The 12,887-nt window shown below is 40.8% G+C and overlaps 1 protein-coding gene across 3 annotated transcripts in view; it reads right to left on the reverse strand.

The window, feature by feature from the left end:
• Positions 1-2,422: 2,422 nt before the first annotated feature.
• Positions 2,423-12,887, reverse strand: part of pbx1a (pre-B-cell leukemia homeobox 1a) — a 46,780-nt gene continuing 36,315 nt past the window's right edge. The window contains exons 3-9 of one of the 3 annotated variants that reach the window (XM_030774002.1): positions 11,753-11,997; positions 10,405-10,595; positions 9,923-10,058; positions 8,986-9,145; positions 6,360-6,448; positions 4,960-5,049; positions 2,423-2,529 (exon numbers count right to left, since the gene is read on the reverse strand). In XM_030774002.1, the coding sequence (XP_030629862.1) occupies positions 2,437-2,529; positions 4,960-5,049; positions 6,360-6,448; positions 8,986-9,145; positions 9,923-10,058; positions 10,405-10,595; positions 11,753-11,997 (1,004 nt within the window). In that variant the 3' untranslated portion in view covers positions 2,423-2,436. Of the gene's footprint in view, positions 2,530-4,959; positions 5,050-6,335; positions 6,449-8,889; positions 9,157-9,906; positions 10,059-10,404; positions 10,596-11,752; positions 11,998-12,887 lie in introns of all 3 variants that reach the window. The other 2 variants (XM_030774001.1, XM_030774000.1) reach the window with 2 other exon arrangements.

Below are 12,887 nucleotides of genomic sequence, written 5' to 3' on the forward strand. Positions count from 1 at the left end.
AACAAACAAACAAAAAACTGATAAGCGAGAGAGCAAGGCATTTTCATACTGGAAAAAGGTAAAAGGCAAAATATTAAAGACATAAGACAAAAAGAAGACATATGAGTTGTATACTGTAGCACTATCTAACACACAGGGGCTTTGAAAGTAACTTTTTATTTATCCTGTTTGTTGTTTTTGAATAAATATGAACATTTGCATTTAACGTTCAGCTGTAATAAAGGAGTCATGGCAGGCAGGTAATCTATGGTAACCGTTCATTGTACTGACATGTTATTTTCTTGGTATTAAAGTTTAGAGATTTATACACAGAGGGCAGTGGAACATAAAAACTGGGATGGTTGCATGTTTAATGTAGTGGTAAGATCCTGGTGCAAGAAACAGGGAGCTCTTGTTTAGAGGCAGTGTACTTTGTAATTGTAGAGGAGGGACTGCAAAGTACTATGGTCATAATGTGTTGAAATTCCCCACTTTAACGTTTGTTCTATTACAGACAATGGTAAGAGAAAAACCACTCAAACAGCCGCTCTCCGGTTCTGGTTCAGTCAGGACAAAAGGACCATTGAGCACAGTGCTAGATGCTTCTCCCTGGGTATTACCTGCATCAGCATAGCTAGGGGTCACTGTAGAAATGTTCAAATCCTATTAACTTAATGACTTCCCCATTTAAGTGCTTTCTGATTCAATGTACTGACGAACAAACCGAGTTACCGAGGTCCTTGACAGACAGGGATATGTTTTCAACAGAAATTAGTCCACTACTGGATTTTTCAACAACATTTTTTTCCCCTTTTCAATTAGGCAGTATAGCGACGTTTTTTTTGTCCCCGTCTGGACCTGTAGAACCAGCGTGAAAGAAAAGGCGGGGGATTGGCGAGTGGGGGTGGGTGGGGGTGTTGGGAGGGACACACTTAGCTCTGAGCAGTAATGTCACATATACACACAAACGGTGCATCTGAATGTTCACGTACATAAATATCACATTAAAACTGTGCATAGCTGACAATGTTTGTACAGGTGAAAGCATGATTTTTAGTTTTTCTTCTTCTACAGAATTTATACAAGGAATCTGCTTCACAGCAGGGCTAGACTGGATGTGCTTGGAAATCGATTTTGACTTAACAAAAAACTTAACAACCACAATCAGCTGTCAAACACTGGGGTAAAAAGATAAAGGAAAATAAATAATGCATTTTTATGAAGAGTTTGTCGGAAATCTTTTGTCGAGTTAGCGTGGACTGCCTTTCTGTAAAATTAAACATAACAAATGTGTTGTTTAGGGGGGAAAAAAACACTAAAAGGTAGATGGGGTTAAAAAAAAAAGAAACAATTTAGCATATTCTTTCAAAACAATCAGAAGTGAGAGCCGCGAGAGGAAACCACATTACAATACATAATGACTTAATGTTTCCGCCATTTCCTCCATTACTTATGTTTTCACCGTCTCACAGACAGCAACTCAAAAACAAACAGAGAGAGGAAATGATTCTAAATGAAATCGGTAATGGCTCAGGAGTTCGTGCCTTTGGAACACGCTCTCATTCGCCGCTAATGAAGGGACTCTTAACACTGGCGTTGATGAAGGCCTCTTTTTTTTTTTTTTTAACTGAATTTTTATGATAAACATCTCGAAAGGGTCATTGGCAGGTAGGCTGAGCGACACACTGCTCATCACTGAGAGATGTGAAACAGATTCATAATCATAACTGTCTAACACGGTGGAACCTCTCTATACATAACAAACAACAAACAGTTCATACTTTTCTGTCTCCGATTGCTGGATGCTGTACAAGGGGCAACATTTTCCTATATTTTGTTTGTGACTATATGAACAAACAAACAAACAAACAGATAAGTATAATATGATAAAAGAAAATATAATGTTTCAATAAGGTGGCATTACCAAGAGGTGAGTTTCTTCAAGAGCAGCGGCGTGTGGACAGGTAAAAGCAGGTGCTTTATTACAGACAATAAGAAATTTTTTTTTTAGAAAACAACTGCTCCTTCGAATTTCATATTGACAGAATCTTTTTTTTTTTTCTGAGAGGTAGAATGAAGCCTTAAAAGTGAAACCTACGGGTTTTTTTTGTTTCATCACTTATCAACTTTCGTAAGAACGAAAGAGCCACGGGCTACTTATCTGTGCCATCTGAATACACTGTGAAAACTGTACAAACACGTCTGTTTTTTTCTTCCTTTTTATTCGCTATTTTTTTTTTCTCTGAAATTTCTTGTAAAGTGTCCCAAATGTTCCACAGTAACCAGGAAAGGTTGTAATAGAGTGACGTCATGTTGGAGATGATCCTGATGTGGGGAGGGGAAGATATGGAGCTCTATGAGTTGGTGAGAGCAGTCTGACAGTCCAGACAGAGTGTATATGTGTGTGTGTGTGTGTGTGCGTGTGTGTGTGCATGTGTGTGTATATGATGGCGGAGATCAGTTGGAGGTGTCGGAATGAACACTTCCGGGTCCTTCTGTGGGCGAGGTCACTGAAGAGGGGGTGGGGGCGTCCTGCCAGCCGCCATTCGCCTGTGATGAGAAAGAAAGCCTCTTAGAACCAAGTCAAAATTCAGTGTCATGCGCACAATATATATGTTTGTTCATTTATGAACGGTATACAAATGGGTTCGGTTAAAAGAGAGAGAGAGAGAAAGAGAGAGAGAGAGAGAGAGAGAGAGAGAGAGAGAGAGAGAGAGAGAGAGAGAGAGAGAGAGAGAGAGAGAGAGAGACACATTTATCATTTCATGTCTGGTAAACTAGTAAACAATTCCCTCCTTTCTCATTTGAGTTGTTTTGATTCCCCCCCCCCCCGAGACCTACTGTTATGAGCAGCCACAACATGACAGAATTGCGATACAGTGTGTGTGTGTGTGTGTGTTTGTGTGTGTGTGCATGTACTCAGATGCACTTTTGAATTCTGAAATTCAGTTTCTCTCTTCAGTCGATGTTTACAGTCAACTCCACAGAACTCTCCCCACCCTCTCTCTTTCTCTCACACACACACACGCGTGCACGCTCACACACGCACACACTCACACACACACGCACACAAACACACACGCACACACACGCGCACCCACATACACGATCTTCAAAGAAAGTGAATTACAAGGGAAAAAAAAACAATAAGAGAAGAATTGACAGTATGAAGAATACACGAGTCATTTTGTCCAGACACCATTACAAAGATTGATGGACGAATCAATTATCGCAAATTATCACACAGGCCAAAGGAATGAAAATATAATGGGCACCTAAAATGGAGGCTATTTCACAACCAGCCAAAGAGACAGGTTGCCTAAAGAGCATTTGGGGCATTAATAGCAATTTCCATGCCATCAGGAAAAAAAAAAGCTCTGGAAATGGGTCCTGGCAGCCTCTTATTTTCGTAGCCTGTTATTTTAGACGATGGCAGTCTGTAATCAAAAAAAAATGGAGAGGAAGAGAGAGAGAGAGAGAGAGAGAGAGAGAAAAGAAGGGGAAAAAAAACTTTTCAAATCTTCAGCTTTGGTGACACCCTCTATGTCTATTTCAAAGCTGTAATTACAGCATTGGTCTTGAGAAGAAAAGCTCCACCACACAAATGCTTTATGTTTTAGCCCTGTCATTAGACACAACAGGGGGAAGAGGAATAAGTTATAGGGATAGAAAAAAAATACACATCTTTTATTTGAAAGTGTGAATTTGTTTACAAAACCGCAATCTCTTCTCTAGTTTTCTCAAGACTGCGTTACAAAAGAGAGCTTGATAAAGTTGAGTGGAAGGATCATTTTAATCGGAGTGTTTCTATGAACCCTCACAGACTTTTTTGGGGTGAGGGAGTGCGGGATTCCCCTTAAAATCTGTTGCGATGTAATGTTCTGATCATTCTACCAAACTACATTCAGTCTTAAGCAACACTACTACAACCAACACTGACACTCACAAGAGAACCCTAGAAATCACAGAAATCAACAAAGCAAAAGTCATTTATTTCAAATAAAATTAAAAAAAAAAAAAATGTCAGCTGGCGATAAATGTTTGTAATAATGATAGAAAAAGCTAAGCTTTGCATATCATAATTATGCATATCACAATGTCTGCTACAGATAGGATATTCAAAGTACATTTCAAAATAAATCATATTTCAGACATGTTCCATGGCTCAGGCGTGTGTGTGTTCGGCTAAGTCAGCAAGATGTGTTTGCTTTTGTTACGGTATATGTTTGTGTGTGTATGTGTGTGTGTGTGTGTGTGTGTGTGCATGCGTGCGTGTGTGTGTTCCTCCCTAACACATTGCCCGCTAACTGTCAGCGTAGCTAAAGTTGCAGATATGTGATATGACCAACGCGCTTGGATTGCTGTCCTAAATCTGCACGCGGCCCTCCCTTGTGACTGTCTGATCAATTTCGCTTGTTTGCCACATGCCTTGTCGTTGTGGATTTTCACGCTGGCCGGCGCCCCCGGTGCTCCTCCCCTCTGTAGAAAAAATCTTGTTGGTAAGGGCTAGTTCACTCCTTTATCTAACACACTTATTTTTAAAGAGAGTGTTAAGCTTTGTCTGCTGAGGCTGTTTTTCAGTCCTGGCTTGGACAATTAGGTTTTGGAGCCACATGAGAGAATAGCATCAAGGCACAGCCTCGTGTTCAGGGCACAATGTGTGTGTGTGTGTGTGTGTGTGTGTGAGTGCGTGTGTGTGTATTTAACTGCAGGTGCCACAATAAGACTGATGACCTTTGACAGACTAAAGCTAAAGTAGCCCTGTGTGTCTTTGGCCGAGGCATCTGTTTCCCCTGGTTATGCCGATCGTCGCTGTGACTAGCGAGTTCTAACGAGACTTGCTAAGTGGCAGTACCCAACCCTTTGGCCTTGAAATAATTGGGAATGAAGTACAAAGAGAGAGAAGACAAAACAAAACAAAACAAAGAAACAAAGAGGAAGCAACCACAGAGAAGGAGCTGGAGCAGTTTGTGTTCTTACATTGATGCCCTGTGGACTGTACATCTGGTTGACAGCCAAGCTGTCACTGTATCCTCCTGTCTGACTGATAACATGGCGAAGGGTATCCACCTGGAGTCGCACAAAACACATACACACAAAACAAAAGACAGTATTACACAATGGTGCCGCAGCACAAAGACTTTTGTGTTGACAAAAAGGTCAGTCTGATAACAAAAGGGTAACAGGAGAAGAAACCAGAGACTGGAAAAGGTTATCAATGCAAGCATAAAATGTTTTCATTTGTATTACAGATTTCGAACAATTGAACAATGTAACTGACCTGAATATAGAACAAACAACAAAAAATACAAAACAAAAAAATATATATATTATTTGTGACATTAACACATGGGGGGTGCGCATACCAAGGTGAAAATTACGCATTCCAATTTATGCAAATACACAACGAATATTTGGGGGCCTATCAAACATCTCAAAAGAAACATAGTTTGCATCTCTTTTCAAATGACCAGTGAGAATCCAAGCAAACACTACTGAATGCAAAGCCAAATGACCTTGTGCACAAGGTCACACCACAGCACTCTCGCTAAAGTATACACCGAGAGGAACTCATTCTGAGAAGAAAAAGAAAAAAAAAAGCACCCAAGGGCTCTCGCGCATATTCATGAGCACTTCATGCCTTTAGAAACTTGATTTGAATGGGAGAGAAACATCACAGAGGCCAGCGGAGAATATGACTCGAGGGCACAATCGGAGCACCTCTCTCTTTGAGGGAAACTCTGTGGCGGGGCAAGGTCACTCGGCCGCGGTGGCACAAATGACAGCCCGACGGTGAGGCTAACACGCTGACAAGCGCTGTATTGTTTCCAAGACTGTCTGTGATGGTCTATTCATTTGTGAAGTTGACAATGAGCGTGGAACACAGCGCACCGCTCAAGGCTAATAATACCCTCTACTGGTCTTGCTAAGGTCGGACGCTCTGTGACAACAGGGTCTGATCAGAAAGCAGCACACACAGGATATTTAACACTTATGGTTGGAGGATTGAACTGATGGATAACACCCGAAGGAATGTGTGAAGATCTCTGTATGAATGGTGATATCCATTAGAGAGAGACAGTTATCCATCCAGACTGACAGAAAACGTGGTGTTGCTATAATATGGTTAAATCTGTATTTGAACAGCAGATAGAGATTACTGTCTATAGACACATACACCAACATGGTCCACACAGATTTAAGAAACAGCTTTTCTGTCATAATTTCACTGATGCAAAATGTGTTTGTGTGTGTGTGTGTGTGTGTGTGTGTGTGTGTGTGTGTGTCTGTGTGTGTGAGAGTGAGTGCATGACTCTGATCTGGTCTGGTCTGCCTCTGCTAGCAGTGCTCCCTACCTGTGACTGTACATTGGCCCCCACCTGGGCCCCCTGGTATGAGTCCCCATTGAGAGACTGCACACTCATGAACAAATCTCCGGAGTTTGACATGTTAAAAGAGCCAGCAGAACCTGAGAGTGAAAAGGGAAAAAGAAAGAGAGAGAGAGAGAGAGAAGGAGAGAGAGAGAGAGAGAGAGAGAGAGAGAGAGAGAGAGAGACAGGTGGGGAGAGAGAGAGAGAGAGAGAGAGAGAGAGAGAGAGAGAGAGAGAGAAAGGGATCAAAGTCATGCAAATGTAGAACTGAAGTTAGTGGGTTAGTGATAGAAAACTGTTTTTTTTTTTCACCAGAGATGTGAGTAGAGCTCAGAAAAACACACATGTAGCTAACATTAAAACCACTGAATTGAATTTTCAGGCATGCACGTTATGCTCTATTTGTGAGCAAGACTGAGAAAGGTGTTAATCAGAGCATGACCCTGGTAATTACAGATATAAAGGATTTGAGCTCTCAGTATTAGCTAATTACAACAAAGGTCTGCTGTGTAGGGCAAGCACTTCTAACTGATATCTTACTAAACTTGGGAGATGAACAGCACTGTTCAGCCACTACTGCTCAGATCACTAAGGAGGTGATAACTGAGTCATCAGAGGAATGAAAGAATACAGGAAGTGCTTAAATGGAAGAGGAGCCCAAGATTTTTTTTTTAAGTAAGATACGAAAAACAAGGACCTCTAATGTAAGTCAAACTTGAACCATTTTATGACAGCACAACAAAAGTTTGAATTTTGCCCAACCAAAAAAACATATAAGCAGTCTAAAAAGCAGGGGTCGACTGATTGTCATTCTGGTCGGTAATCATGTATGCTATACTTTAATTTTCCGATTAGCGTAACCGTGATTTTGATTGATATGCTTGCCGATAAAAATGCTCATTTTTACGTTATGCGCACGCGCTCCAAACAGCGCTCACTGACAGACAGAATTTTGTAGTCTGGATCAATGTCCCACCCACAGAATTACTGGATTGGTTGAACTGTGGACAACAACAAGTAAACAGCCAACCAACACCCTTCTCCTTGATTGTAAAAAAATTGCGGGAAGCTCTGTGAGAAGTATTTTCCTTCTTCATCGAGTGGAGACAGAAGAAAAGCACGCTGAAGTTGCAAAACTCGTCAAGTAACGTAATGTCGCTCGCTCACTGTTACACTCGACTCACACATACGCAAAAATTCCCTGCTCTCACCGCTGTTTCTGCCTCAAACTTGCTACTATGGACGTTCCGTTAATTAAATGACCTCACTCCATTTATCAAATCAAATAGCATGTACATGCTTTTGTCTGATTTGCTGGCGCTTTGCAGTCAAAGAGGAATTTCTCTGGACATTTGAATAAGCACAGAAATGTACTGGGTTTTTTATTCCACTTTGTCTCACGGCTTTCACCAGTTTCGCCGCCTGTACCATGGCCCGTAGAGAATGAAAGGCAAGATTCACGTATGCTTGAGTCAAACGTCAAACACAAACGTTCAGATGACAGCTGTCAGTATATTTTATACCTTAGAAAGATAGCCTATGCATTTATTTCACAAAATACCCACAATTTTTGTACCTTCCTGTAGCTCCATGTACTTTGTTTTCAATATAATGTTCAAATGTTCTGTGTTTATCTGCACATTCCATTAAACATGTTAATTTAAGGGAAGCTTTTTGTTGGGGTTTGTATTACTATAAATTCTGACATACATTCATATTTTCAGTTTTCATATTTGTTGCAGACATTTGTTGGTTATTGGTTTCCTGGATCACCACTAATTAGTATCAGTACTGGCCCTGCACAAAACACAGTAGGTGACTCCTACTTAAAAGTGTCAGCTTTAGTAAAACCCAAACAACCTGATACTGTTGATGTTGTCTATGTCATTGTTCAACACAGACAATGTAACAGATTAATTTATGCATGAACAAACTAACACTGGTTCAAACAAAAGACTTGCTACTTGTGCTAGTTTATGGGCCCACATTTGGTTTACTGTCAGTCAGAAGTCTTATACACAAACCACAATTCACAATTACTACGAATGATGTTTCCATTACGCCTGATGGTCCATTTCTGACAACCTTTCAGTTACTGTTGTGTGACTGTATTTTTGACAACCTTTCAGTTACTGTTGTGTGACTGTATTTCTGACAACCTTTCAGTTACTGTTGTGTGACTGTATTTCTGACAACCTTTCAGTTACTGCTGTGTGACTGTATCTCTGACAACCTTTTAGTTAACGGCTGTGTGACTGTATCTCTGACAACCTTTCAGTTACTGCTGTGTGAATGCTGAAGATGGTGTGATGTCCTGAGAGGAAGACCAGCAGTCTTCTATTTTCACATGTGTTGAAGTATCCCAGTGTTGGATCTCACACTGGCAATGACACACACACAGACACTGATGCGAATCTGCCCATAATGTAATGTCACGGCCGTGTTTATCCCAAAATGAGGGAGGGTTATGCTTGGTTTGCACTGACTGTCATTTGTGTGATCATTACTGTGTAATTACACTGCGATTACAGCCCGGCACCAGAAATGAGAGAAATACATATGGGGGGTGTGTGACTAATCGAGTCCTTTACTGCATCTGCACGTGGCTCAAGAAGGGATTTTTCATGACACTCACCTGCTGAATTGGGTGTGGAGGGTGAGTTGGCTTGGCTTCCATGAGCAGACACGCTGGTCGCACTGACGGCTGTTCTGGCCGCGTACATATTGGCTTCTTCTTGGAACTTTCCGATATTTTTCTTGTACCGAATTCTCTTGTTTCCAAACCAGTTGGAAACCTGTGAGAGCGAATTGAAATGTGTTTGAGGTTAATGAAAAGAATTGGGGTGAACAGCTCTGGTCCTCCAGGTCAGGACAGCTTGCCTTTCAATTTTTACCTCCAAAATTGTTGCACACACTTTTTAAGCAATTCAGTTTTAATTGGAAACAAGAAAGACTTCATGCCTTTGAGGACCACTGATGTATGCTTCTGGTTCGGGACATTAAAACGAAAATAAGTCTTTGTCGAGGATTAATCCTAGTTTGAGAAACTGTCCCTGTACATCCGAGTATAAACAGGAGGGAGACAAAAAATGACTAGAAATTTCCAGCATAGTGTGAGACTGCCTTAATAAGAAGTCTCCTAACTTCACTTATATTCCAGTCAATGTAACTCTGATTACATAACTGTGAGTGAGTGTAAACCTCAGTGGGTGTATTGGGCTAATCTGTGGAACGAGGTTGGGGCATTTCTTCATTAAAGGTTTAAGCTAATTAGATTAGTTGGATGCTTCCCATAATTAGAACAAATGTGTGTGGATATGTGACCCCCAAGGATAACGTTAAGTAACTTATCCTCTGATTACATCTGAAATTCTTAATTTTCAATCGTCCATTATATCACATTCATGTAAAATTCCGGTGTCGGTGTAGTGTCAATGGTGTTGAGATAAGTCGTGAAATGTTTTGGGATGGTGACAGGTTGGTGATGGGGTGATACTGGGGTGGTGCTGGTATAATATTGTGCTTGGGTGGTGTTGCTCTGGTCTCTGTTGGGGTTTAATTTGTGGGCCCACCTGTGCAACAGTGATGGAGCACTTCTTGGCCAGCTCCTCCTTGGCCTCTTCACTTGGGTAAGGATTACTTAGGTGGGAGTAGAAGTACTCGTTGAGGATCTCTGTCGCCTGCTTGTTAAAGTTTCGCCTCTTTCGTCTGATACGTTTCAACAAAAGAGGGAGGAAGGAACAACAAAGACATTGTGATGTGAGGTTCAGAAACAGAACTCGTCACGTGTTACCTTTCTCAACTCCCTGTAACAAAAAGACTGCATCTGTTCTGGAAACACACACGCACGCACGCGCACACGAACACACAAATAAACACGCACATCAACTCCTCATACCAAATTATGTGACCTATTACAAAAAGATTGCTTCTCTACTGACTGCTCAGCCGGTTCTTTCACAGCACACACACACACATACTCTCTGTCTCTCTCTCTCTCTCTCACACACACACACACATGCGTGCACACACACACACACACACACACACTGACCTGGCATCGAGGAATCGGGAGCGTAGGATCATGACTGCTTCGCAGGTGCTCTGTTTGAGCTGCATCTGGATGGAGCTGAATTTGCGGTGGATAATGCCGACCATTCGTTCTATCTCTTTGGGAGAGATGGGCCGTGTGCGGGACTGTTCCCTCAGCAGGTTCATCACGTGAGTGGTGAACTCATTACAGGCCTGCAGAGCCACAGAGAGAGAGAGAGAGAGTACACTCAAAATGAATGACAAAATGCAAATCATACACCACACACAATTACAGGTTTCAGGCACTTTTGAACCACAGGATTGTCACATTTAACTGAACACTGAAGAAAAAAAAAAGATTAAATAGATATCTAAATGACTCATTAAACAGTTCAGTTGTGTGATTCAACCACAGATGGTGAGACACATATCACAAATTATTTGTAAAAAAAAAAAAGGCAAAAAGGCTAAGACATTTATTTGTACTGCAGGATGCTCAATAATATTGCATTTTCTCACAACAGCGTATCGCTATGAATAAAATCACAACTATTACACCACTTAACCCCCTACATAAAGCCACCTGTTAAGTCCTCTCTGAGACATTGGGAAATCAGAATGTTGACACTCTGTAAACTATATCAGTCCCTATGAGAACAAGTGTGACTGACTATCTAGTCAACAGAATATCATAACAATTGAAAATATTGGTCATAATTAGTAATACAGGTGAATACAGCAGTTATTCTCCTTAAAAGGCTTTAACATAGTGTAGCTTGAAACAATTATTAAAAACACTGAAACATTTTTACAACAATTTAGTATTCTACAACACATAAATATCTCAGTGCATTTATACACCGGAGACTTACCAATATATCAAAAACCACAAAATGGGTAATTTGAATGGATACAATATGAATGTAAAATGGGAAGCAGTGACATTTAGTGAGTGACATTTAAAAGCAGTGGACAAAATGACAGAAACACCAGATGAAAAGGGCCTCGTCTGAATGGCAAATAATCACGCCCTAGATGTGTTTCTTATAAATTGCAGCACTTATTTAAATGTTTCTTCAAACAGAAGACTTCTTCAAATACATAATATTCTGTGGCAACATGGGAAATCTAGCAGATTCTGAATGAGGTCAAATGGTCAATTGCTTCAACTGAAGGTGCAGTAATGAACAGGAATGCTAAATATATGTAATGTGTGAATGTAAATTACGTGAACACCAGGATAAAGATAATCATGTTCCATGACCTTCCCATTCATTAAACTTAATTACTTAATTACTTAATCTATCATATGTTTAAAGGTATCATACCTTTGGTATGACAGTTGAGGAGAGAGCAGTTTGCTTTCTCACCTGTTCATACTTCTCCAGTTCTGTGTGGTAGATCTGTCGGATCTGGGATAGTTTGGCTCGGTAGTCTGAGTGTTCCGCGGAGTTGTCGGCGCCGACGCCCCCGGCAGCGGCGGCGGCAGCGGCAGCCGCGGCGGATCCGCCCCCTTTCTCTGGCCCAGACACGCCCTCTGCCAGCAGCATGTTGTCCAATCGCATGAGCTGAGGATCCGGTGGCTCCTCCTCCTGGGCACCTCGAATACTGAGCACTAAGAAATGACAAGAGAATAAAAAAGTTCAAAAGTGCAAATTAAGGACAGCCTCCTCAGTCTTTTCACTTTATTCAAGTTGAGTGAAAATGCTGTTTTGTTAACATTTCCCCTCATCAAAAAATATAAGCATGAACATGATAAGAGTAGTGAGAACATAGTGATAAGGAATCAGAGCGTAAAAAGCTGTCATTTCTGACTAGATTACAGACCAACAATCACACTCAGTAATCACCAGACACCTTGAACTAAAAATAATCAAACCAACAAGAGCTTCAAAATCTAATAGCTTCCAGTTGTTCATTATGGTACGGTCTAATTTCCCTGAATTTCAAATAACATTAAAAAATGCTACAACATATGCTTGTATGATATATTTTGTTTGGTTGACCTATGCTTCTCTTGGCATAGTTGTACTACCACACTATCTACCTCTGTGTCTGGCCTGAGACTGAGAGCTCAGCCTGAGTCATACTCTCTGATATATGGCCTTCATTTTAATTGCTCACTTCTGTGCGATAAAAGCCTGTGTCGACACACTGAGCTTGGCAGCGTGTAAGATAATAAAACTATCATTTCATCGATTTGTACTATAATTTTGAGTAAATAATTATCATTAGCCCTCCATCACAGAACATTTTTCTTTACATCAGGCTGACGAATAATGATCTTAAATTCCAAAGATGAATATATTCCCAGGAGCAGAGAGAGAAACAGAGAACGAGATTTTTTTTTTTTCACGAATATAAATTTTAAATTTCAAATTGTGATGTCTTACAAGGTTTCTACGCCCACAGATTTTAAGACTATCCACCCCTTTCTCGCTGTTTAACATGGGCTCACTTCACAGTCGCTGATTCCACTGACACTCTGAACATCCACTTGCCCTT

The sequence above is a fragment of the Chanos chanos genome, chromosome 5, assembly GCF_902362185.1.
Source record: "Chanos chanos chromosome 5, fChaCha1.1, whole genome shotgun sequence".
NCBI lineage: Eukaryota > Metazoa > Chordata > Actinopteri > Gonorynchiformes > Chanidae > Chanos > Chanos chanos.